This window comes from Trachurus japonicus, chromosome 3, assembly GCF_045865225.1.
Source record: "Trachurus japonicus isolate A0001 chromosome 3, Traja_1.0".
In the NCBI taxonomy this organism is placed as follows: Eukaryota; Metazoa; Chordata; class Actinopteri; order Carangiformes; family Carangidae; genus Trachurus; species Trachurus japonicus.
The window spans coordinates 35,465,662-35,491,314 of record NC_140909.1 but is presented as its reverse complement, the minus strand read 5'-3'; the positions used below and the strand labels follow the sequence as shown (position 1 = coordinate 35,491,314).

Sequence of the window (25,653 nt, the reverse complement as noted above, 5' to 3'; positions counted from 1 at the left end):
ATTTGGTATGGTCTAATTTGTATCAATTTAGGGGTCCTTGATGTAAAAAAAAAGAAAAAAAAAAAAGTTTGAGAACCACTGATCTAGTCTACACTAAGCTATATTCATGTTCTCATATCCTCTAAGCAAAATGCCACATACAGGAACCAAACACATGGAAGGTGAACATCCACTATTGAGGAGTTTTTGTGCAGGAACACGTTGGCAGTGAATCCTGGCAGCAAAAATAGGCATCATTTTTAAAACTGACATCCACAAACCTTATTTTGCATCTTTGTGTAGCTGCCATTTGTGCTCAGCACATGGTACCATCACCGTGGCTCGCATTTACATTTACTTCTATGTCCTCTACACTTTCCTCACTAACGAAAGAGAGAAGATTATATTCATAGTAAGCACTAATATCCTGTGGTCTTGTGTTAAATTTGAAGTGCACTCAGTGGCTAGCTCTGCTTTCACTAATGCTGTTTTATATAAAACCAATCTCTATGAAAGCCCTGCACCTCCCACACACGTGAACAGTCCTGACCTCCCCTCTCGCTACATGGTGAAAGCGCTCTCCTCAATTTTTTTTCTTTTTTTTTTCTATTTGTTATATCGTTTTCCATCTTCTTCACAGAGAACCGAATACACACTGCTGCATGACTGCATCACACACTGCATAGCCACACAGGCAGGAGTAAACAGATGAGTCCTGTAATGTCATAACACAACTTTCACCAGCTCAGCTCCCTCTGCTCTAGGTTGTTCTGTGATTTAGTGTTCAGTGACTGCGTTGAAAGATGGCAGGGAGTGACAGGTAAACCTCGGGCCAATCGGGGTGCTGAATGGAGGCTGGTACGGACAGTTTGCGTGGAGCAGGAAGGTAATAGCTCCCCTTTTGGCCTTTTTAACTGTCAGCTAAAGTGAGGAAAGGCAGACCGACACTTGGACAACACACACACACACACATACACACGCATACACGCATACACACAACAGTTTGGTGCTATTGTGGAACAGGCTCTGTACAGCTGAAATCCGTGCTGACCAAAGCTGAACTATTGATTTGATATTAATAAGATGTACTTATATGTTTGTTTTTTTTAAATAGGGTGTACATTTTTCTTATAGCCTTAATTGTGGGTAATTATTAATTTCTCATGTTGATTTCAAGATTTCAAACTCCTCAACCCAGCTCAACACCACATGTTTCTGTAATGAAGTCAGATATGACATCCATGATCACAAAGTGAGTCAAATGACAAAAGAACAAATCTGTAATACTTTAGATTAGAGGTTGGCCAATTAATCAGAGCTGACAGGACATTTTATATTGGTAATGCAGAAGTTATGCAATCAGCTACATCATGTTATTGCACCAGATCTACAGAGGTAAGACCTAACACATCTGTTACTTAGACCAGGACCAGGGATTTAGTGCCGGCCAGCAGCCGATCGGCTGAACATTAAAGGGATAGTTCAACATTTTGGCAAATTGGCCCATTGCCATAATCCCTATAGTCACAGTAGTAGGTTTTTTGCCTTTATTTGTCGGTGCAAGCTATTTTTAGAACGGTGGAGCAGAGCCGCGACCTGCAGAGCTACGCTACGGAGGCTGATGGTATTTCTTTGTTTCCCTCATCAAACTCATCAGGTCATGGCTCTGCTCAGCCGTTCTAAAAAAAGCTTGCACCGACAAATAAAGGTAACAAACCTACTGGTATGACTATAGGGATTATGGCAATGGGCCAATTTGCCAAAATGTTGAACTATCCATTTAAAGCATCTCCAGAGGTTCCTCTCTCCCTCCTAACTTCCTGTGCCTGTTGGAGAAATGCTGATTTTTAACGTGAAACATCATTTTTGTATTTTATCGTTTTAATCAGGTTGGTTTGTGTTTTAGAGGAGAGGATCTCTGCTGTGTATCCCACTCTGTGTGTGTGTGTGTGCAGCAGCTGTGACTGTGCACAGACAGACACCTCTCTCTACATGCTTGTGGTTCTGCAGGCTCATCAAGTGTGTTGATGAAGTTTAGGCTTTTTTTTTTTTTTTTTTTACTTGCTTTGGGGTTTTTTTACACATTCACTCGGACCATTGCAGGTGGCTAAAACCAGGTACCAGGTACCTTATCATGCTTGTTGTTTATGAATGAAGAAACACTGGCTTTACTGTACCTCTGTGTGTAGATGTGGTAGTACAGTTATATGATGTAGCTGCACAGTCATCATGATTGTTTATAAAATGTCCCATCAGTGTTTTTTTATTCATAAATGGACACAGTTGTTCAATCAGATTATTCATTTAGAACAATGTCATTGTTTTGTGGCCTATTGGCTGATTAATCGGCTAGTGTCTTTTTTTCAGATCAGCCTTTAAAAATCCACTTTCACTTGATGTCTTTAGATAACCTAAAGAATGCTCAAGCTTCTCCAGTGCAGAAGTGCAACAGCAAATACACTTTGTAGGAAATGTCATCTCGTATTCATTAATTTCTGTTGTGGATTATGTTCAGAGGTAATATATTTATGAGTGTATAAGTGTTGCATCTTTTGGTTGGGTGGACATATGAGAGTGTTGCCTCAGAAACCAGGTTTTGTAAATGTGTATGTGGTTAGATATAGCCAGGACAAAAACAGGTTGTATGTAAAAAATAAATAAAAATAAAATAAAAAAAAGTTTATGTCTTAAATTAGAAGAGGTTTTCCTGGTGGAATTAGTAACACATCAAAAACAAACTAACACAAACACATCTGTGAACATTTTATTTGTGCATTCACCATCAGCATCTATGGTTCCCTCTCTGTTTGCATATAAACATTTCTTCAATAGGATTTGAATGTTTCCACTCACAATCATGTTTCCCGATAGAAGTATATTCAGGTTAAAAGCAATTTTCTTGGAGACACAACCGCTGTTACACAAAGACGCTCGCAGACAAACGTCTAATAATATCTAATAAACCAAAGTGCGGGTACACACATCAGCGGTTACTTGGCTTCATCAAATAGAGATAGTGTAAGAGAGTGTGTAATGTTCTCCCAAAGCTGCTCATCTGCTCTACCACTCAAGCCCCTTTCCCTCTTCCCTGCAGGAAGGCTAATGACAGACATGTAAGTAGGCAGCATGACCTGTTCTGCTGCACATGGAGTTTATTTGCTGGGGGCACAAACACGTCTGCAGCTCTCCAGCCCAGGGAGCAGCAATCTGACAAGCGGCACAGACCTAATCCAGGCCAGGTCTGGGGCAGTGTTTGGTATGCATCCCTTAGGTGTGGAATAAATACAAGGCCGCTAAGCAGATCTGCCTCCCCTGAAAACTGCAGGAGAGCAGAGGGCGTTACATGCTTTGACGGGATGTCTCTTATCCATATATGTAACCTCATAACATTTGGAGCTTTTGACAAATAAGAACAGCTTTGATCTCCAGTGGAAAGTAATGCAGTTTTAATGTCCAACTTCAAGGGCCATTAAGCACATTTTTATCTGTTAGCGAGACTGCTCTGCAGATTTCTGAATGTCAAGTCAGGGGGATGTTGCTAGAGAGGCCGCTTTGTGATTGGACGGCTGTCAGATTGAGCTCTGCACCGGGAGAATTTGGGTGGGGAGCACTCTTCCTTCGCTGCGACACTTTAGCTTTGTTGAGTTAACCCCCCACCCCCCCACCCCTTACACACACATACACAAAATACACCCCCACCACCCCTCCCTCTCTTAAGCTGCCACAGGTAGAGTATAGGCCATGTTTAAACTTGCTGTGTAATTTGTGGATTAGCAGATTCCTCTAATGGCTAAAATCATCAGAGCTTTTACACAGGGAAGACAGATGAAGGAAGGGTAACAGTAAAACAAAACTCAGCTTTTCTGTAAATGAGGAGTTTTTAATGTGAAATTCTATTTAGAGTCAACCTGTTATCATGAACTGGAGTTTCACTAAAGAAGATCATTGTTTTTCACCCCCACACTGCAAAAACTCAACTCTTATTTCTTGTCAAAATGTCTCATTTCTAGTCAAAACTAATCTCTTTCTACTTAAAATGAGACTCATCACGTTAAAAATTAACTTGTTTGTAGATAATTTCACTTGTTTCAAACAAATTTTCATTTGAAATAAGTAGAAAAATCTGCCAGTGAAAGCAAGTTTTTTTTGTGCTTGTAATAAGAAAGATAAACTTGCTCCACTATCAGATTCTTCTACTTATTTCAAGCAAAAAGATGCTTGAAAGAAGTAAAAAAAATAAAATAAAAAAAAGTGTATATAAACAAGCTAATTTTAATGTGATGAGTCTTATTTTAAGTATAATGAGATTAGTTTTGACTAGAAATTAGACATTTTGACTTAAAATAAGACAAATGTTCTTGGTGAGATTTTGAGTTTTTGCAGTGCATTGGTCCGATCACACAAACATGATGTGAACCTCTAGCATTAAAGAATACAATCACAGTCACATCACTTTTATATTTGCTCTACTCACCGTAGATTTCTGTAAAGCTCCAGACACATGCCACATTTGTTCCAGCACACGTATGTATCTGTGAAAGCTGGCGGAACCGTCCTTTTATTTCATCATTCCTTACTTTCATGCTGCTGTACAAAAACTTAAAAGTGTTTAATGTTCATCCTGGACCGTGTTGAAGAGAGAACCCGTCCCACAGAGCACATTAAAGATAACACAGATTTCATTTTTGTCATGTGTGAAGTCCCCCCCCCCCCCCACACACACACACTTCTTCCAGAGAAACACTCAGCACAGACACTGACACATTCCTGACGGCACAAGGCATAACTTGTTATGGAGGCTGTTCACAGGACTGTGTTAAGGTGAATCCAGACACACACACACACACACACACACACACACGGTGAGCTGTGTGCAGCGAGAGGGGCAGCGTTGATTTAGGGCATTACTCAGACGGAGAGAGAGATAGAGGGGAGAAGAGGGAGAGTCTCCCCTGACTGCATTAGGAGAGCCTCCAGCCTTTGTGATTCCTTTTGATCAAATCTCTGTGAAAGATGAGTGTCATGCCCTCTTCCAGCCAGCTGTGAGGGGACTGCCCTGTGACTCTGAGGGGGTAGACACGTGTGTGTGTGTGTGTGTGTGTGTGTGTGTGTGTGTGTGTGTGTGTGTGTGTGTGTGTGTGTGTGTGTGTGTGTGCATGTACGAGTGTGCGTATGTGCACACCTCTACGTGTGCATGCATGCAAGTGTGTGTGTGTGTGTGTGCACATGCAGGATAGGGAGGGAGCAGGCAGCTCCTGAGGTGAGAATGCCGAGTGGGAGGATCTCATTCCAGCCCCCTGTGCCCAGTTTCAACACACACACACACACACACACACACACACACACACACACACACACACACACACTCAACATCTTGAGTAGTTTAGAGCCAGTCCACAACAGCATGAGAGGAGAGAAAGCAGAGGAGGTGTGTGTTTAAGTGTGTGCGTGTGTGTGTGTGTGCAGCGAGAGTAAAAGCACAGTGACTTCTCTCTTTAGTGAGTGTTGGTGGCTGAGTGTGTGTGTGTGTCTGTGTGTGTGTGTGTGTGTGTGAGAGAGAGAGAGCAGCAGAGTACATGTGTGTCTGTGTAGTTGGAGGAGACGCTGCTGGGTGTGATGATGGCTCTTTTGCGTTAGTACTTGTGCGGGCAGGAGAGTTGGGAGGCAGTTGTTTTGTGGGACTCACAGGGAATGGCAAACTCCACGGTATCCTTGGAAACATCCGACTAAATGACAATGGCCGAGGTAAGAGAGACGGCTTTTCCCCCGCTCTTCTTCTTCTGTGTGTCTGCTCAGCTCTTCTCTTCCCTCTCTTCTCTCTCTCACGCTGCCTCCACATGAACAGGATTGGCTTTAACAAAAAAAACAACTAGAGGGAGTTCATGTGGACGGCGGTGACAGGACCAGACTTGACTGTTTAGATGTGCTGATGTTTTTTTTTTATATTTTATGATTTTCTACTTGTAGAAACATGCTGGTGTACTTTTGTTTGAGTAATTTGTATTTGATGTAGGATTAGTTACCTGTCGGCTTCACGTTCATTGTCATGTTTGTGGCAAAATTCAGGCCTTGAATGAGTTTTTTTTTGTTTGTTTTTGAAATTTTTCCCTTCGAACTTTTTGTATTCATTCGGCAAAACATTTTAAAGTTCTCTAGTTCAAATGTGAAATGTTGTATACTAGGCTATGTAAACTAATAGTCTCTAAATGTGAATTAGAATTTTAACAACAAACACAAATCCAGCGTTTTGGGGGAATGGGAGTGTTTGAAAGTCTTGAAAACTGATCCAGAGACAGCGACTTGTCTGTGCGCTGAGTCGCTCTCAGACTCTTGAAATGTGTCTGTCTTATGTGACTAATGAAGAGGTCAGAATGAAACAGTTTGCCGCCGTCTGTGAGCACAGACATTGTCCTCGTATGCCTTCCACCAATCCAGCGCAGACAATGTCCAATAAACACTGAAGGCTTCCTCCACTTTCCTCTTTCACTCTCCTCTGTTCTGTCTCATCCTTTTTTCTTAAATTATTGTCTCTATATTTTTTTCTTTCTTTTGACTGGTCCATTCAGTTAACTTAACTTATTCGTTTGACCTGTGTCCTGAAGAAAATTAACTGAAAATGAAAGGTGCAGTTATTGGACACAGAGCCAGCGCACACAGGTCTTATACCTGGGCCTGTCCGTCTGTCCGTCTGTCTGTCAGTTAGTTTGCGATCAGAGCGGTTTGTAACCTACAACTTCCTGTAGCCTCTGGCCACATGCAGCCTATTGGAATGTCATTTTTACAGCAGATTATATTTGTTGTATCCATAAATGGAACAATTAGACAGCAACAGTCAGTGTAGTGGTGGCAGCAAAACAATCATCCCTCTCTGTATGTGTCTGTGTCTGTGTGGGTCTGGGTGCTAAAGAGGTGGAAGACACTGTTGATGTTTGTTCCCTGTTGTATGGCTGCATGTGAACAGGCCACACTTCACCACAGCATGTGGAAATAAATGTAGTGAGTGAAGCTGTGATCAGAGGGGATGAGATTCATCAAGTTGCAGCAGATTTTTTTTTTCTTGCAGTGTAGACACTATTCATGTTTAGCCCAATGTAATTACTGTACTTATTTAACAATGCAATATATTACTTAATTGTTTTAACACATTTGCTGTGGTTGATTAATATAAATATGACATTTTAAAGATAGTTATGACTTTAACTGTGTAATCATAATGCTGCATTCACACACCTCAAGGGCTCAATAGATTTCATCAGTGCTAAAAAGTTCAGAAAAATTGTATTGAATTACGATTGAGTTCTGTCATAGGTTAAGGTTTTTATTATAATAATAATAATTTTCTTACTTTAACAAATCGCCTTTTCAATTTTTAAAAGAGAGAGCGTGTGTGTGTGTGTGTGTGTGTGTGTGTGTAAGTTGAATGGGCTTGTGCAGCTTTCACCCTCACATACTCATGTCCCATCTCCAGTCCTGCAGCTCTGCATGTCTTTTGTTTCTTCTTTCTACCTCCATCTCTCTCTGTGGGCGTCTCACTGCTCTTCTTTAGTGCTGCAGGGCCCCCAGGACGCACACACACTACACACACACTACACACTACACACACACACTCACACAGAGAGAGAAAAGGAGCTTGGGCCCCTGCTCATCTTTACAGAGTTACACTTCACTTTATGTGTGTGCATGTTTGTGTGTCAGTGGAAGCGACGGTATAGCCTGCCAGCCTCGTCAGCTTCATTAGCTTCATGATGGTCCATCCGTGAGAGGATAGAGTCAGTGTGTGTGTGTGTGTGTGTGTGTGTGTGTGTGTGTGTGTCTTCTCCAGCCTTTTACCCCTCTCAGCATCCCCGTGGGCTGTGATCCACCCTTCTGGCCCCAACCAACCCTCTTAACACCCCCAAATCTCAACACACACACACATACACATACACACACACACGCAAAAGCCTCCCTGTACAGCTGCTCTTGCGTTGCCACCAAAAGGCTTGTGAGGATTTGTCAGCCAGATGTGACAACATTGTCAGGAGGATAGCGAGCAGAAAGGGAGATCAGATATTAATCAGAGCGTAGCTGGGAGCCAAACTCTCTCAGACTCAGTGTACTAACATGTTCCCCTCATTTACTCCTTCTCTGAGCCAAACACTCCCTCCAAGTTCCTAACGCGGGGAGCCACAGACACCAGGAAGCCAACCAACCAAGCGTTGGCTTGCTTCTCCACCCCACCCCCACACCCACACCTCCATCCCACAAGCTCATCTCTTTTTTGTCTTATAAGGGTTTTTTTTTTCCTTTAAAGAAGACAACCACTCTCTCATGGACACTCAGGTAAAGATCTGCTACATTGTCTGCACAGCTCTGTGTGTGTGTCTGTGTGTGTGTGTGTGTTGGTTGACTGCTGGATCAGTGTGAAATAATGAGTTTTTCACGCTGTCTTTGGGCTGTATGGACTCTAAATAGGCTCAAACGCAGCTTGTCACTACTTGCACTCTCCCAGGTTTTTCCCTTTCAGTCTCAGTGCCATGTTGAAAGAACCCTGTCGCTTTTAGTTGTTTTTAATTGAACTGAATGATCAAAACTATACGGGCTTCACGGCTGAGTGGGTCTATATATAAAAAAGCTAAATGTTTCATGTGAAACTTGATGGAATGGTTTCCGAGAGAATCCCAGAAGTGAAAGTGCAGCCGTGTTAAATCATCAGCTGAGGCAGGATAATGCTGCCTGCTGAGCTGCTCATGTTTTCTAACCTCCCCCTTAACTAACACTTGTCATCAATTAACATTTTACTACCTCGCTGTCGCGCACACAACTTATTCCAAGGCGTGATTTATTCATGAGACTGTGTTCTTTGCTTGTACCGCTCGCACACACAGACACACGCGGCGCAGACACAGAAACACAGACACAGACACAGACACACAGACACAGACACAGACACAGACACACAGACACAGACAGAGGCAGAGTGGCGATGGGACGAGGTGCAGCGGTCAGTGCAGCCAGAGGAAGGTTCTGCTGGTGGATGTCTGTGTTATTAGTAGGAAAACAGAATGATACCAGCAGCACCGTCCTCCCTCCACATTCCTGAGTGGGTCTGTGCTCAGGCCGGAGACAACATTTACTTCTGCTGTGTGTGTGTGTAAATGTCCAGCTGATGGATCCGTTTTCATTCTTTCCTTTTTGTTTTCATTCCGTTATAGACCATTTAAATATATAAGCCGCCCTTTTAATATTGAAGAGCAAAACTATACTTCCAATCAAACGCTCTGTAGTTGCTGTTTCTTCCTTCTCCATCGGTAGAATTATGATTTTCTGTCAACTGCTCATGTGTCTCTTTATAACTCTTTAGTTGGATAATAAGTGAAATAGGTGAAATGGGTAATAAAACACGTTTTAAATTAATATTTCCTGACAGTTTAATAGCAGTTATATTTTACACGATGGTAACTTCTATTATAAATTATTCTGGTAATTATTTTTCAGTTAAACAAGTCTATTTGTAACATCATTAAAAAGCCAGAAAACTTGAAATGTCTGTTTCAATTGTCACACGTTTCCATGGTGACTTTTTTAAGTTTTAATTTTTTTTTTTGTCCATTCAACAACCAAACAAAATGACTACACATGCTGCACTACTAATATCATTTATAATTATTTTATTCATAGTTTAGAAATAATCTTCTGATTTCCCAGTCATAAAGCTTTTTTTTTCTTATTAATGTATTTGACTTTATTTTTGAAAAATGAGTTCTAAAAATTATTTGTTATGTGTAACTAAAATGGTGCTTTTGATATATATGTAGCCTATGTGTTAATTATGTGTTAAATAATTAGTGATGATAATAACAGTATCAAAATCCTGCTGTTGACCCGTTCTAAACAAAACACATTTTTAGTCGTAGGTGAATGACAATCATATGATCCATTTCTATTTCCTGTCAGGAAAATTCTTACTTGTTTTATTTTCCCATGAGCCATAATTGTCTTGTTAACTGATTAATGGCTGATAGTAAAAATCTGATCCCGTCTCAGTCGGCCATCAGCCTCGCTTGTCCTCAGAGCTGCTGAGAGCGCGGCTGTTATTCACTCTTTGGCACTAGTACCGCTCATTTCCCCACTGAGTATCAGTTAGTGCAGGGCTGCTGCTAATTGATTAGTTTTCCACCGCATTAGGCCAACAAGTTCCTGTCCATCCCTGAATCGTCTCTGTCCAGGCAGCTGTTCACTTCTGCCTCGTCTCTAAAGCTCTGTGGCTGCTCACAACATATGGCAGGATTTTATTTTAAGAGCCAGAAAAAAAAAGAAATCATTCTATTGCTTGTCTGTGTGTGTGTGTGTGTGTGTGTGTGTGTGTGTGTGTGTGTGTGTGTGTGTGTGTGTGTGTGTGTGTCCCAGTGGGATGGGGAACATAGCTGTTTTCTTTTTCTTTCTGTCTAACGCAGCTCAGGCTGTAAACTATTTCTGCATCTACAAGTCGCTCCACACACACTACACTTACATTGTGTTAATGTGATCTCAGCATTGTCAGATAGAGTCAGACAGCACCGACAGCAAATTTGATCATGATCATGAAACTCAGGAAATAGCTGAACGCAGTATAGTATCAAGTGTTGTTAAATATACTGTATGGAAAAAGTCAAATCCAACCCAATCACCATCAGTGTGTGTATGTGTATGTGTGTGTGTGTGTGGCTGTGGTTGTGTTGTTGGATGTTATGATATAGAGACGCTGTTTTCATGTAGCCCCCTACCTTCACTTCACCTCAGCCTCTCCCTCTTTAACCTCCATCCATCCCACACAGCCTGACCTCTGGACACTCCATGGCAACAAACACACAACACAACACAAAAGAATTCATATTCACTGAATATGTGAATTCTCAAAGTGGAGCTGCTAGTACCAAACTAATTCACACAGACACAAGAGCCAGACAAACTGAGGCTGTACTGTAGGTTCATAGCAATCAGTCATAGATGCAGTTACTTTAAAAATGTCTTTGTATTCTATGATATTGATGGACATAGCATTTACGTGCTCCTTGCACTTCTAAATCCTGTTTTTGCTTGCATTTTATTCAGCTGCTTTTTTTGACCTCATATACTGTATGTGAGAGCAGCTCTGAGGTTAAAAAAACATCCATACTCATCAGACCACCTTTAATTATCACCGCACTGTCGTCGGAATAAACTTAACGTGCACCAGCGAGGGAAAAACATCTTTTTTTACCCTGGGTTGTGCCTTTCAGGTGTCACGTTAAAGCTGCACCAACTCCCCTGGAGAGTCCCATACGACACACCTGTCTGTGTCTGTATTTGTCAAACATATGGGAAGCTATACACTGCAAAAACTCAACATCTTTCCAAGAATATTTGTCTTATTTCTTGTCAAAATGCCTCAATGTTAGTCAAAACTACTCTCTTTCCACTTAAAATAAGACTCATCACCTAAAAATTAACTTGTTTTTAGACAGATTTCAAGTTTTTGTGCTTGTAATAAGAAAGAAAAAATTGCTCCACTGTCAGATTTTTATACTTATCTCATGTGAAAATATGCTTGAATGAAGTAAAAAGTGTCTTTAAAAAAAAGCGACTTTTTAATGTGATGAGTCTTATTTTGAGTATAATTAAATTAGTTTTGACTAAATGAGTTTTTCCAGTGTATGAACAATACTAATGCATTAATCAGCCATTTAAATATCATTTGGAATTTTGAACAAACCTGCACCATTTGTCATTAGGTCCACTATGACAAAAATGAAAGAGAGGCATGTGTAATATAGTCAAGGTCAGTGTAGAGGTAATTTGTACATCAAAGACATGAAGGAGGTGACACTGTGTCAGCTCTGGCTTCAGATACACATTACACACACAAGGCAGCGTCGTTCTCTGCAATTAAACTTTGTGTCTTTGACTTCACTGATGCATATGAACAGCTGCAGCTTCAGTGACAACCATCTGAAGGGAGAGGAAGAGAGGATGCCATCCTCTTCTTCTTCCTCTTCTACTTCTGACTTCTACACTGCAAAAACTCAAAATCTAAAGAATATTTGTCTTATTCCTTGTGAAAATGCCTCATTTTTAGTCAAAAAAACGAATCTCTTTCCACTTAAAATAAGACTCATCGCCTAAAAATGTCCTTGTTTTTAGACAGATTTCACTTGTTTCAAACAAATTTTCAATTGTAATTAAAAAAAAAAATCTGCACGTTTTTTTTGTGTGCTTGTAATAAGAAAGAAAACCTGCTCCACTATCAGATTTTTCTACTTATTTCAAGTGCAAATTTGTTTGAAACAAGTGAAAACTGTCTAAAAACAAGTTAATTTTCAATGTCATGAGTCTTATTTTTAGTATAATTAGATTTGTTTTGACTAGAAATTAGACAGTTTGACTTAAGACAAATATTCTTGGTAGGATTTTGAGTTTTTGCAGTGCAGGATTGTGTGTGTGTGTGATCTGACTAGGACCCAGATTAGAGGCAGCAGCATCAGGAGGTTGTGTATGTGGCTACAGTGGATTGGATTAGCCTGATTGGGATGTGCTGGTTGTCGGTGCTCTGTGATGAGACGAGAGATGAACAAAAGGGTTTTTACACCTTGCTACTGTCCAGAGGAGGCCGAGCCGCCCAGTTGAGAGATGGGATGTCATGGCGGGCCCATGCAGACCAGAGCTGCAGACCAGAGCTGTAGGTACTGCACTTCAAGGCCAGCTGGCTGTCACCTTCATCTCCGGCCAGTTTAACTGTCCTAACGATGCGAGGTTATTGTGAGGTGAAATAATGCAATTCTAGATTTCAAGGGCAAGTTCAGCCTCAAGCGCAGAACCGCAGCAAACGACTAAATGAGGAGGAGGAGGCCCCTTACCCGTCCACCCACCCACACTTTTGCTCCTTCTCCGCCTGTGGAGAGGGAGTGAGCTCCAATGAGGAGCTAAGCGTAGCGCTCATGTATACTAAAACCCCACTGATCATGCATTATAGATGCAGAGGGAGAGCGCTGCCACAGCGCAGCCACTCCAAGGTTTTCAGCATGTGGTGCTAACAACCTAGCTTTGATCACGGCTCTGATGGCGCTTCTCCCTCTGTTCCTGGTGTGTAAATGTTTTTTTTTTTTGTCTCTGGCAGAGGGGCAGGGTGGGTCATGTTCACTATATCAGTGCACAGGAGTCGTCTTCACATGGGCGCTGCCGAGTCAGCAGCTCCACACAAAACTTAACTCATTACATGTCACTCCTTCGTCTGAGGTCCACTCTTCTACTCTGTATGTTTGTCCTCCAAAGATAAAGTCCATTAGCTAATGTGTGTGTGTGTGTCTCTGTGTGTGTGTGTCTCTCTCTCTCTCTGTGTGTGTATATGTGCCTTAGGCATTGATTGATTGAGATAGTTTTACTGGTCCAGGTGTGTCTGAGACCTCTCATTACCGTAGAGAGGACTTGCCCTGAAGTACCACTGACACAGTCGCAGGGTGATGAGTGTGTTACTCTCCTTCTGTACAGACATTTAACTTTAAACCTTTGAATCTGAACAAATGTGAAAACAGGCTGAACATCACCTCACGGCTCACACTGTCAACATCTCACATTGTTTCCAACATGTCTCTGTGGCTTTTCTCAGATTTGGATACAATGACACAAGACATTAAAAACAGCTTCAGGTTTGGGTGGTGGGTTTGAGTTGGGGTCCTGCAGGTTTGGGTTCAGGTTAATCGGCGATCACCTGTGGGTTTGGTGTGTTGTTTGTCTCTATATGTCAGCCTGTGACACCCTGTGACCTGCCTTTGCTTGATGTCAGCTTGGATTGGCTCCCTCCCCCTACAAAGCCCACCAACTCTCAAAGATAAGCTTGAGTTAATGGATGAGTTAGGGTGGTGGTGCAGCCATTGAACAAAAAGACAATGTCCTGGCTCTGAATTTTTCAATCTTAGAAGCAGCTAATTCAATTTTCTAATTCAAACAAACATTTGCTGAGGAGCTCTGTGGTGGTTCTGTGTTTTCTTCTCCGACTGACTGATGCATGCGTTGTGTTCACAGGCTATCTGCTGCACATTGGTGAACTGTAACTGTGACAGCTTCAAGCCTGGGAAGCTGAAGAGAAGACAGTGTGAGAACTGCAAACATGGCTGGGTGGCACATGGTAAGCGTTCACTGTTAGGAAAGCAACATGTCACTACAAGTCACAATGTAGTAGGGTGTTAGAAACACTTAGAAGTTATTTTTTCAAGTTAATTTGATTAATTGACTATGGTCAATCATTGTGTGTGGTGTCAGCCTAACCATCAACAGTAAAAACAACACAATTGGTGATATTCTACAATTAGCTAAGAATAAGCAGTTAAACAAAAGCAATAAACATTAGAATTTATACCCAGGAATTGATACATCCCTCATTTGATTTCAGCTGCAATTAACCTTTGTGAAGCAATCAATAGACGTCCTCTCTGCTGTGGACTCAGTGTCACAGAGGAAAACTTTGTCTCCTCTGGTAAATCTCTTCTTAAAGGTTTCATTTATCAATTTAACACTATTTTAAAATTTTAAACACAGCAAGAGTTAATAATAGATATATACATAAATGATGAATGCGGCTTCAGACATGCATTTTATTTCCTTCAAATAGATTTAATAAGATTGAAAATCAGAGTGGCAGACTGAGTCTCCGTGTGTTACTGCTGTAACACAATCATTGTCATTTCCATCTTTATCTTCACTTCACAGTCTGAGGTCTCATCTGTCATCTGCCTGCTCTGACACTTTTACCTTCAGTTCCTGCAAACTGATTGGCTGCAGTTTGACTGATTCACACGGCGTCCTCTGTGCAGAGTTCAGATGTGACCCACTGATCATTTTATTTCATTATCAAAAGGCTGTCCAAGTCAGGCTGTTGGTGACACAAACAAACTTAAGTTGGAAGACAGAGGTTTAAAGATTCAGATTCATTTTTCCACACTGGATCAGGGATTGTCTGTGACATCACAGGTTTCTGATGTCCCCTTTAATCTAAAATGAGTAGAGTTGTGTGTGGAGCTGTGAATGACGGCTTCTGGCTGCTTCCCTGCTTGTCACTTAAAGCAGCACACCTTTATTGATGCAGAACGTTAAGCTTTTATAAAATGAAAACAGGTGAGTTATAAAGATTCACCCCTTTTAAGTTGTCATCGGCTGTAGGAACCAAAGTAGTTTTGTAGCAGGCTGTTAATTCTGCTGTAAAGTTGGACATTTCAGAGCTGTTGTGTTGCCAGTAGAAATGCAGCCACTGTAGTTAGGACGGCTGAACTGGTGTTGGAGAAGGACACAAGTGGCCATTTGTGCGACCTGCACACATGAGTCTCCCTGGAGGTTGATGCTTGGTTCACCTCTGATGTGTTTCACTTTCTGTCTCTCAAAATCTGAACAAATTAAACATGAAAGTTAATAAAAGTTAATTTGTGCTAAAAGTGTCACTTTTTAATGTGACAGCTGGGGTAAACATAAAAGCAATATGATTATATGTTTTCAATATCCTGTACACATTTTGTACGCATTCACGTTCTTTGGGGTCAGTTTGACACCAGGCTGTTTTGGCCGTATAAAACTATCAATATTTTACCCACTCATTTTTGAATCTATATTTTACCCATTTGTTTTGATAGTTTAGGGTGATATCAAGCATATTATAACATTATTTTCTAACTTCTAAGAAAGGCTTAGTGAAGTTTTGTCACAGCTGTGTGACAAAGGAGGAGAATGTGTCTGCGAGGGATTTATATTAAGGAGGAGCCTACAGTATAAGGCCCCCTCCTCAGATGAGAATGAGACTCTTTGAGCTGATCCTCCTGTTGTCTCAGCAGACATGTTACACACTTGTACAGTGATTGTTGCATCTGCTAAGAAGGATATACAGTGGGCAAGTGCATGCATGGGGGACACATGGAAAGACTTACATTTCTAATTTTGGAGGGAGTTTACAAGTAAAAGGTGTAGAAATAGCAAGCCATTGGAAAATCGACACTCTCAGGTATATCCTTGATGATAGAAAAAAATCATATAAATAACAGAAATTTGTACTATTTGTTCTGTAAATTATTTGAGTTTTAAAGTCCTTTAAAACACAAAAATACCTCTCTTCAAATTTAGTAAACCTGTTTTATTTTATGTTGATATGCACAGTGTACCATAGTCACATGATAGGTATTCTAAAACAAGCAATAAAGAAACATGAAATAGCCTACCTGAAACATATTATTATTATTATTATTATTATTATTATTATTATTATTATTATTATTATTATTATTATTATTATTATTATTATTATGTAATTAGAATCATTTTCTGGAGATTTAAACAGACAAAAAAAAAGTTAACATTAGTATTAATTTTATTTATTCTAATTAAACAGCTGCTGTGATAGGTTGACTTGTTTACAGTAATTACAATAATGACTACAACATTTACTGTAATTTGTCGTAAGTGAAGAGGCTGCATGACTCATCATTACCTTAATTCTGTTTTTCAAATATCCACTGATAATTAGCAGCAATGCTCTGCAGAACAAACCTTTAAATGAAGCAGCATTAAGACATTCAGTGAATGTAGGCAGTGCTGACATTTTATAGTATGCACATCTATAGTGTCATTTATTTTTTCAGATGATGTTCTCTTATGTATTATTAATTGCTCATACAGCCCTGCAAAATGTACCTTATGTTTGTGTAAATCACAGCATGACAGTGATGGATACATTTCCTTCTGTGCAACATCTTTTTTTTTACATTTATAAATGTGTTGTTTCCTTCTGTGTGAAAGCAGAGATCAGAACAGACTCGTGTCATCTAATCCACTAAATGCTGATGTGTGTATTTCAGCACTGAGCAAACTGAGGGTGCACCACATGTACCAGAGCAGCCAGGTGGAGATTGTGCACTCGAATGTGGTGTTTGACATCTGCAGCCTGATGCTGTACGGCACACAAGCCATCCCCATTCGCCTCAAGATCCTCCTGGACCGCCTGTTCTCCGTCCTGAAGCAGGAGGAGGTCATCCAGATCCTCAATGCCCTGGACTGGACTCTGCAAGACTACATTCGAGGATATGTGCTGCAGGTGAGCAACACCTTTTGAATACTACTAGGAAAGGAAGGAAGGAAGGAAGGAAAGAAAGAAAGAAAGAAAGAAAGAAAGAAAGAAAGAAAGAAAGAAAGAAAGAAAGAAAGAAAGAAAGAAAGAAAGAAAGAAAGAAAGAAAGAAAGGGAATGTGTGAGGGAGATAAGGGAGGAGAATGTGGAGAAAGTGGTGATGTGATGCAGAGACCAGGAAGGAAGGAAGGAAGGAAAGAAAGAAAGAAAGAAAGAAAGAAAGAAAGAAAGAAAGAAAGAAAGAAAGAAAGAAAGAAAGAAAGAAAGGGAATGTGTGAGGGAGATAAGGGAGGAGAATGTGGAGAAAGTGGTGATGTGATGCAGAGACCAGGAAGGAAGGAAGGAAGGAAAGAAAGAAAGAAAGAAAGAAAGAAAGAAAGAAAGAAAGAAAGAAAGAAAGAAAGAAAGAAAGAAAGAAAGGGAATGTGTGAGGGAGATAAGGGAGGAGAATGTGGAGAAAGTGGTGATGTGATGCAGAGACCAGGAAGGAAGGAAGGAAGGAAAGAAAGAAAGAAAGAAAGAAAGAAAGAAAGAAAGAAAGAAAGAAAGAAAGAAAGAAAGAAAGAAAGAAAGAAAGAAAGGGAATGTGTGACGGGGTGTTCCCACCAAACGCGATGAACGCGATTGAATCGCGCGTCAAATGAAATCGCGTCGCGCTAGACGCTCCAGTTTTGACGCTGGTCCAATATGCAAAAAACGCCTCGTCGCGGCATCGCGTCGCGCGACGAGCCCGCCCAAACAACAACATTTCTCCCACTATTTCATTCTCTGGCAGAGATAACCACTATTGCTGCACTGTTCCTGTCCCTGTAGATGGGAGAGGAACAGCGGTGTGGGTCTCTGGCTGCAGGAGGAGGAGGAGGAGACGGCTCCGTGAACTACTGTGTGACTGACCGCCTGTTGAGTGCTTTGGGACGGGGCGGCCGGCTCGCAGCGCCCGCTGGTTGAAAACAGCAGTGATAACGGGCTTTCAGGTCCGAATCTCCAAATCAGAAACGTTTGTAACAGCACCGGAAAAGCAACAGTGAAGAGCTGTGGCTTTGCAGCAGCTAATGGGGATCTGAATAATAAACTAAACTAAACCAGAAAACTTCTAATATTGTCAATAGACTCGCTCTGACTAAGCTGCCAAGGGAACACCAGTACGTCCGTACGTCAGCACGTCGGTGACGATCTCAAAGCTGATTGGCTGTCGCGGCGCGTCTTCACGCGAATTCGCCGCAAAAGTTCAATTATTTCAACTCGAGCGATGAAGCGTCATCGCGCCGGGCGACGCGATGGAGGCGATTTTTCGCGGCCAACGCGTCCATCGCGCCGCGCTATCGCGTCCATCGCATCGCCCGGCGCGATGACGCGACTAATCGCGTGTTTGCATTGACTTTACATGTAATCTCGACGCGCGATGAAGCGTCATCGCGTTTGGTGGGAACACCCCGTGAGGGAGATAAGGGAGGAGAATGTGGAGAAAGTGGTGATGTGATGCAGAGACCAGGAAGGAAGGAAGGAAGGAAAGAAAGAAAGAAAGAAAGAAAGAAAGAAAGAAAGAAAGAAAGAAAGAAAGAAAGAAAGAAAGAAAGAAAGAAAGAAAGAAAGAAAGGGAATGTGTGAGGGAGATAAGGGAGGAGAATGTGGAGAGAGTGGTGATGTGATGCAGAGACCAGGAAGGAAGGAAGGAAAGAAAGAAAGAAAGAAAGAAAGAAAGAAAGAAAGAAAGAAAGAAAGAAAGAAAATGTGTGAGGGAGATAAGGGAGGAGAATGTGGAGAGAGTGGTGATGTGATGCAGAGACCAGGAAGGAAGGAAGGAAAGAAAGAAAGAAAGAAAGAAAGAAAGAAAGAAAGAAAGAAAGAAAGGGAGATAAGGGAGGAGAATGTGGAGAGAGTGGAGATGCGACGCAGAGACCCAGGGCCTTAGCTCTCCTGGTGTGGTGCTGATGTGGCCTCTTGTTGTCGTGGTAGCGGCTGCCAGGGGAGGTCTTCAGCCCGTGCCCGGGCACATTTGTAAATATGATGTCTTCTTGTGCTCTAGATTTTGTCTCAAGCCAGCGCCAAGGCAACCGGGGCCCAGGCTGCGGGCGTCACGTCAGTGCGAGCTCTCACTTCGATTAGTACATCATCAAGTATTCAAGTTGGGCTGCGTTTAATTCATGTTAGCTCTTCTAATGGCAAACGTAGAGTCAGAATCCTCGACAGACGCCCAATGAATGCTCTGTGATGAAATATTAATCACGGTTATGGCAGGGAGCCGCGCCTCGCTTTCAAAGACGCCTGAACTCACATGTGATTACTGCTGGTTTAAGGGGGAGAGGAGCCGCTTGATCAATGTCAGGCTGCTTATGATCACCTCTCCCTTACTGCTGTGTATGTGTGTGTGGTATGTTAGTGCACATATTTACTTTTCCTTGCCGTTGGGACTGTGTACATCAGTGTACGTGTCTGCTGGCATGCTTGTATGCATGTTCTCTCTGAGACGTGCGCTGCCTCTGATGCAGTGGGTAAAAAACCTACATGATTTAAATGAAGAGAAATGACCTGCAAGATGAAACGCTCTGTGTCTGTGTGTAATGAGGGTTCTCCGAGTTCTGGGCTGCCTGCTCATATTAACACTCCATCTGATTCCTTTATTTAGCTGCCCTGCCATTCTCCTTTATAGGGTGTGTCATCTAACCCACTCTGTGAATATGTATGAGCAACCCAACAGACACTTGTAATGCTAATGATGAAAATGCTCTCTCCCCTTCCCCTTTTTTGTCACTTTCCCTCTCCTTTTCAATCTACTTCATCCCTCCCTCTCCCCTCTTATGCACCGCGCTGCCTCTCCCTGTTATCCTGCTTTTGTCTGTAGGACGTGGCAGGGAAGGTGCTGGACCGGTGGGCCATCATGACATTCGAGGAGGAGATTGCCACACTGCAGCAGTTCCTGCGTTTCGGTGAGACCAAGTCCATAGTGGAGCTGATGGCTCTGCAGGATAAGGAGGGCCAGGCGGTGTTGGTCCCCAGCACCCGCACCAACTCAGACATCCGCACTTTTATTGAACGCAACACCCCACGCACCACCGCCAACCTCTCCACATCCAAAGTGGAGAAGTTAAGTGGCAGCAGCATGCACCACTTTGAGAACTTCATCAACAGCATGGCTTTCATGCTGCCATTCCAGCTGTTGGGCTCTGTCCCCACCCCGTTCCTGGGCTCGCCAACCGGGGCGCTGCACCAGCAGCACCAGCAGCACCAGCAGCACCAGCAGCCATGCTGCGTGTCAGCGGAGCAGCAGAGTCAGAGACGAGACGATCAGGGGCAGGACGGCCTAGGGAGAGACAACCCCCTCCCTCTGTCACGACCTCCAGAGAGCAACCTGATCGGTTCTAGCTCCGTCTCATTCTCTGACCTGGACCGAAGCGGAGACAAGCACATGGACAGTCTGTCCACCACACCGAAGATAGAGGCCGAGGACTTCTCCACTAGCGACAACTATTCAGATGGGCCCTCTACGCCATGCACGCCGTCCATGAGCTCTGATGTCACGCAGATGTCGCCTGACGGGAAGCTGCGCTCCCTGGACAGGAACGGGAGCGGTGGTGGTGGTGGTGGGGGGGTATCGGGAGGAGGTGGGGGCGGGGGCTCTCTGAAGAAGGGCCGTGTGTATTGCAACGCCTGCGAAAAAACATTCTACGACAAAGGCACGCTAAAGATCCACTACAACGCAGTGCACCTGAAGATTAAGCACAAGTGCACCATCGAAGGCTGCAACATGGTGTTCAGCTCGCTGCGCAGTCGCAATCGACACAGCGCCAACCCAAACCCGCGACTACACATGCCCATGAACCGCAATAACCGGGACAAAGACCTGCGTGGTAACATGTCTGATGAGAACTCCGAAGGAGAGAAGTATGGGACGCCTATTCCTGTCTGTTCAGCAGAAAGCCATAAATCAGTGCCCAGCTACATGGTGAGCCATGTGGACACTGGTGCCAAGCTCCACAGCAGCTCCTTCCCCAGCATGGGCCAGAGCGGCATCCTCTTCCCCAACTTAAAAACAGTCCAGCCGGTCCTGCCTTTCTACCGCAGCCTGGTGACTCCCGCAGAGCTCGCCAACACCCCAGGAGCGCTCCCTTCCCTCCCTCTGCTGTCCTCCTCCGTGCCCGTCAAACCCATCACAGGCCACGAACCCTGCATGACAGACCCGATACCAAAGAAGAAGTCGCGGAAGTCGAGCATGCCGATAAAGATAGAGAAGGAGGCGGTGGAGCGAGACGAGCAGATGGATAACGGAAGCAGCTCCGAGGACGAGGCTCCTCTACAGGACAGGGACCAGGAGGACTGTGGAGCAGCTGGGGAGAAGGAGAGGAGAGGGTCTTACACTGGTGAGGAGAAGGAAAACGACCAAGCTCTGGACAGAGATATGACAGAGAGGAACGACAAAGACGAGGTGCCGAGGCAACCCGAAGCGGGGGTCATCACCTGCGCTTCCTCCCCCTTTGAGAACAGATTGATGGAGAACCACTGTGACAACAACTTACTCTGTCAACAACTCAACGGCAACGAAGACAGGGAGCACACAAACTCGCTGATTGCGGATGATAAATGGGACGAGGGCGAGCACAGGCTGACCAACGGGGGCGCTCTCCAGCTTATAGACCGCGACAGGGAGGGATCTGACGGCTGCGTGGAAGACTACAGCGACTCAGGGCTGTCTCATTTTGACTCTGGTGCCGACCTGCCGCACCACTGTGAAATCTGCAGTAAGACCTTTAAAAACTCCTACAGCTTCAAGATGCACTACCAAAACGTCCACCTCAAGGAGATGCACATGTGCACGGTGGACGGCTGCAACGCTGCCTTCCCCTCCCGCAGGAGCCGAGACAGGTGAGAGGCTGACTGACTGTAACCAGTGATGGGAATAACAGTGTTTAAAATAACCCATTTAAAATAACTGCATTACTAAAGGCACTACTTTTTTCAGTAACGAGTAATGAAAAAAGTTCCTGTTTCGCGCCTTTATGACAATAAAATGCGCCGTTGCGCCCATCAGAAAATAACACACCGTTTAAGTATAGGATGTTTTATAGCAACACATTATTTTCAGGTCATCAACTGGTCAGAAAAAGCCGTTTATCTGGACCAAACCAACACAACTAACCTCAGTATTGCTCCTCACAGGCAGGCCTGTGACGCGCTGTATCACTCCGCCTCTTCCACATGCTGCTGATCTAAACAGCTGATAGGCGGAGTGATACAGCGCGTCGCGGAGCAGGCCTGTGTGGAGGAATACTGAGTGATTTGGTTAGTGCAGGCAATAGTTAGGTAAACGGGGGTTAGGGAGGGAAGTCCATCATTTGACATACTGTATTTGAGCATTTTATTTAAAAAAAAAGTAAAGCAATCGTTACTTCCCTTGTATAATTAATTACTTTTATCACTTAGTAACTCTGTTACTAACTCAGTTACGGTTTTGGGAAAGTAACTAGTAACTATAACTAATTACTTAGGGAGTTGGGCTAAAATCAACTACTCTGTTTAAGATAGAAACAGAAGACGTTTGGATCACTAAGGTCAAATTATACTTCCTGTATGATGGTGTAAGGCCAGGAGCACACTGGATGTAGCATGTGCTCTCAACTGGTGGTTGGGCCCTGATACATGGAGTCACAACATGAAAGCAAAAAAAAAGAGGGGTTTTTTTTTAGGAGAATTTGAGTGGTGTTTTAAAGACACAGATGAGGAATATGAAAAACACAAAAATCTTAAACAAGATCCTGAGCTGAGTGAAAAGAACTAATATGAGCAGGTACAGCACCGGGGAAACTCACCTGAAGCAAGAAGGAACATAACACTAGCACAAATGAGAAAGACGAAAGATATAGAAGTAAATACACAAGGGAACCAGCAGCGCTTGAACACAGGTGAAACACATTAGATCAGGGCAGATAATCAACAAGGAGGCAAACACACAAAAACAAAGACACAGTAGAGAAGTAAGAACAAACTAGAACAAGAATTGAAACAGATGTCCAAACACAAGAGTCACAACAAATGTACAAAGTCCAAACATGATATGTCTGTCCATTTTTTTTTTTACATCCGACTTTCTGTATCATTACTCAAACTTAGAAATACAGATTTTCAAGAACACTGGATGGATTCACAACACTTCTGCTCTTAGCACCTGCCAAACGTTTAATGCAACATTTGTTTTCATTTGCAGACACAGTGCAAATCTGAATCTGCATCACAAGCTTCTGACCAAAGAATCCCTCAGCCCAGCCAGCACCCTCTACCCGTCCTCCTCCCACTGCAGAGACAGAGACTCCGTCGGTCTGGACTACTGCCAGGACCAGCGGGACAGAGACCTGCACCATCGAGACCCCACCAGCCACACGTCAGTCATCTTCCGAGGACACAACCGCATGGGCCTGGTCTTTCCTATGAGCAAAATGTCCAGCACACAGGATAGCGCCGAGGCATCGCCCTCAGGAGAAATGGAGGGCTTGGGAGGAGGTGGTGGTGCGGGGGAAGATGGCGCGGTCCTGGACCTGAGCACCTCCTCCTCTGCCCCCCCTCGAGGCAGCGGCAGCGCGCGGTCTTCCTGGGACTCAGATGGAGCGGGCAGCGACGAAGGGGAGGGGATGGAAGAGGGTGAGGAGGCGCTCCCCATGGAGGACAGCGATGAAAGTTGCGACGGGATCGCCATGGGACGGCCCGGGGGCGAGGAGTCGGCACTCGGGGGAGAGAAGACCCTCGGCAGCTTCGGAGGAGAACAGGGCGGGCTTCAGGGAGGTGGGGGTGGATCTCCGATAACCTGCCACATCTGCCAAAAGGTCTACAGCAACAAGGGCACGTTCAGAGCCCATTACAAGACTGTCCATCTGAGACTGCTTCACAAGTGTAAAGTCCCCGGCTGCGATACGTCCTTCTCCTCAGTCCGAAGCAGAAACAGGCACAGCCAGAACCCCAACCTCCACAGGAACCTGGCTCTCAACTCAGGGGCCACAATGGACCAAGAGTAGGGATCTGAGTGATTTCCCCCATTCTTACTGTATTTTTATGTCGTTGTTGGTGGTGTTGTCATTTTCCTTTTTTTTTTTTAGGGGGGGCGGGGGGAGGGCACCTAAAACAGGCTCACCAAATAGCACTTTTTAAGGTCTGATCTCTGGTCCATCCTCGTTGTCATGTTTTGTGAAATGGAAGAAAAAAAAAAAGGTACAATCAGGATTCAATTCATTTGTCATCTCCTTTTGGAACATAAACTGTATAAAACTCGAAATCTTTCCAAGAAGATTTGTCTTATTTCTAGCCAAAATGTCATTTCTAGTCAAAACAAATCTCATTATACTTAAAATAAGACTCATCACATTAAAAAGTAGCTTGTTTTTAGACACTTTAATCTGATAGTGGGGCAAGTTTTTCTTGCTTATTACAAGCACAAAAAACTTGCTTTCACTGGCAGATTCTTGTACTTATTTAAGTAAAAAAAATTGGTTGAAACAAGTGAAAATCTAAAAACAAGTAGATTTGTAGGTGATGGGTCTCATTTTAAATGGAAAGAGATTAGTTTTGACTAGAAACAAGACATTTTGACAAGAAATAAGACAAATATTCTTGGAAAGATTTTGAGTTTTTGCAGTGTATGGCTTTTTCTGCAAATGACATCAACCAACATAATGTGTAAAGAACAGTAATATTTATTTTCAGGCCTGAACAGTCGAGTCATGATCAGTCTCCACTTTTTGTTGTGAAACTCATCTCTGTATTGGTTTGCCTTATAGTCCATCCATCCATCCTTCCATCCATCCATCCATATATGTACTACTTCACCATGTTGGGCTGCAGAGGGGCTGCAGACAATTTCAAATTCCAACCAACACAGGGTGGGGGTGGGGTACACCCTGGACATGTCACCCATCTATCACAGTGCTCACATATAGAGAGGACCTCAAACACTCACATTCACACCTACAGGCAATTTAGAGTCACCAATCAAGCCAGTGTGCATGTCTCTGGAGTAGCTACCCAGGGAGAACTCATGCAAACTGCACCAAGAAAGGGGCCAGGAAATCAAACAGCATAACCTCCTTGCTTAGAGGTAATAGTGCTAACCACTGTACCAATGTGCCGCCCCCTGACAGCCCAGGTTGGACCTTAAAGAAAAAATAATATATGAACTGTTTTTTTTTTCCGTTTGTTGTCCAAGTGAGGATTGTGTCATGAACCTGGTTTAGTTCCTGATGTTTTACATCAAATGCGATCAGATCTCGCCTGTGAAGCTGTGCATTAGGCATTAAGTGAAGAAAACATCTGTTCATCATCTTATCATTTGGACAGTTCAAAAAGAGTCTGTGTTAGAAAACTATTGTGTTGTGCGCTTGACCAATAAGTTATTGTGTGGTGTTGATCTGTCCCATTTGTCTTTACTGTTCTGGTTGTTGAATCTGCCAATGTTTACCAAAGATTTCTTCAGGCCACAGGTGTGTTCAGAAACCCCTACACACTGTGAGGGGCTGCAGTATTAAGAGGGCCGGCCCAGTCTTCTCTCATCCACTTGATGATTCACAGCAGTATTCAGACTTGGGCTCTGGTGTC

General features: G+C 43.3%; 1 protein-coding gene across 2 annotated transcripts; it reads left to right on the top strand.

Moving 5' to 3' along the window:
* Positions 1–5,538: 5,538 nt before the first annotated feature.
* bnc1 (basonuclin zinc finger protein 1) lies at positions 5,539–24,136 on the top strand. Of its 2 annotated transcripts, none has more exons than XM_085771466.1 (5): positions 5,539–5,724; positions 13,999–14,101; positions 16,812–17,047; positions 19,922–21,939; positions 23,279–24,136. In XM_085771466.1, the coding sequence occupies exons 1-5, from the start codon at positions 5,710–5,712 to the stop codon at positions 24,078–24,080; spliced, it is 3,174 nt and encodes a 1,057-aa protein (XP_085627592.1). In that variant the 5' UTR covers positions 5,539–5,709; the 3' UTR covers positions 24,081–24,136. The 2 variants fall into 2 exon arrangements, with proteins under 2 accessions (XP_085627592.1, XP_085627601.1); XM_085771475.1 differs by lacking the exon at positions 5,539–5,724 and adding an exon at positions 8,184–8,301.
* Positions 24,137–25,653: the final 1,517 nt, after the last annotated feature.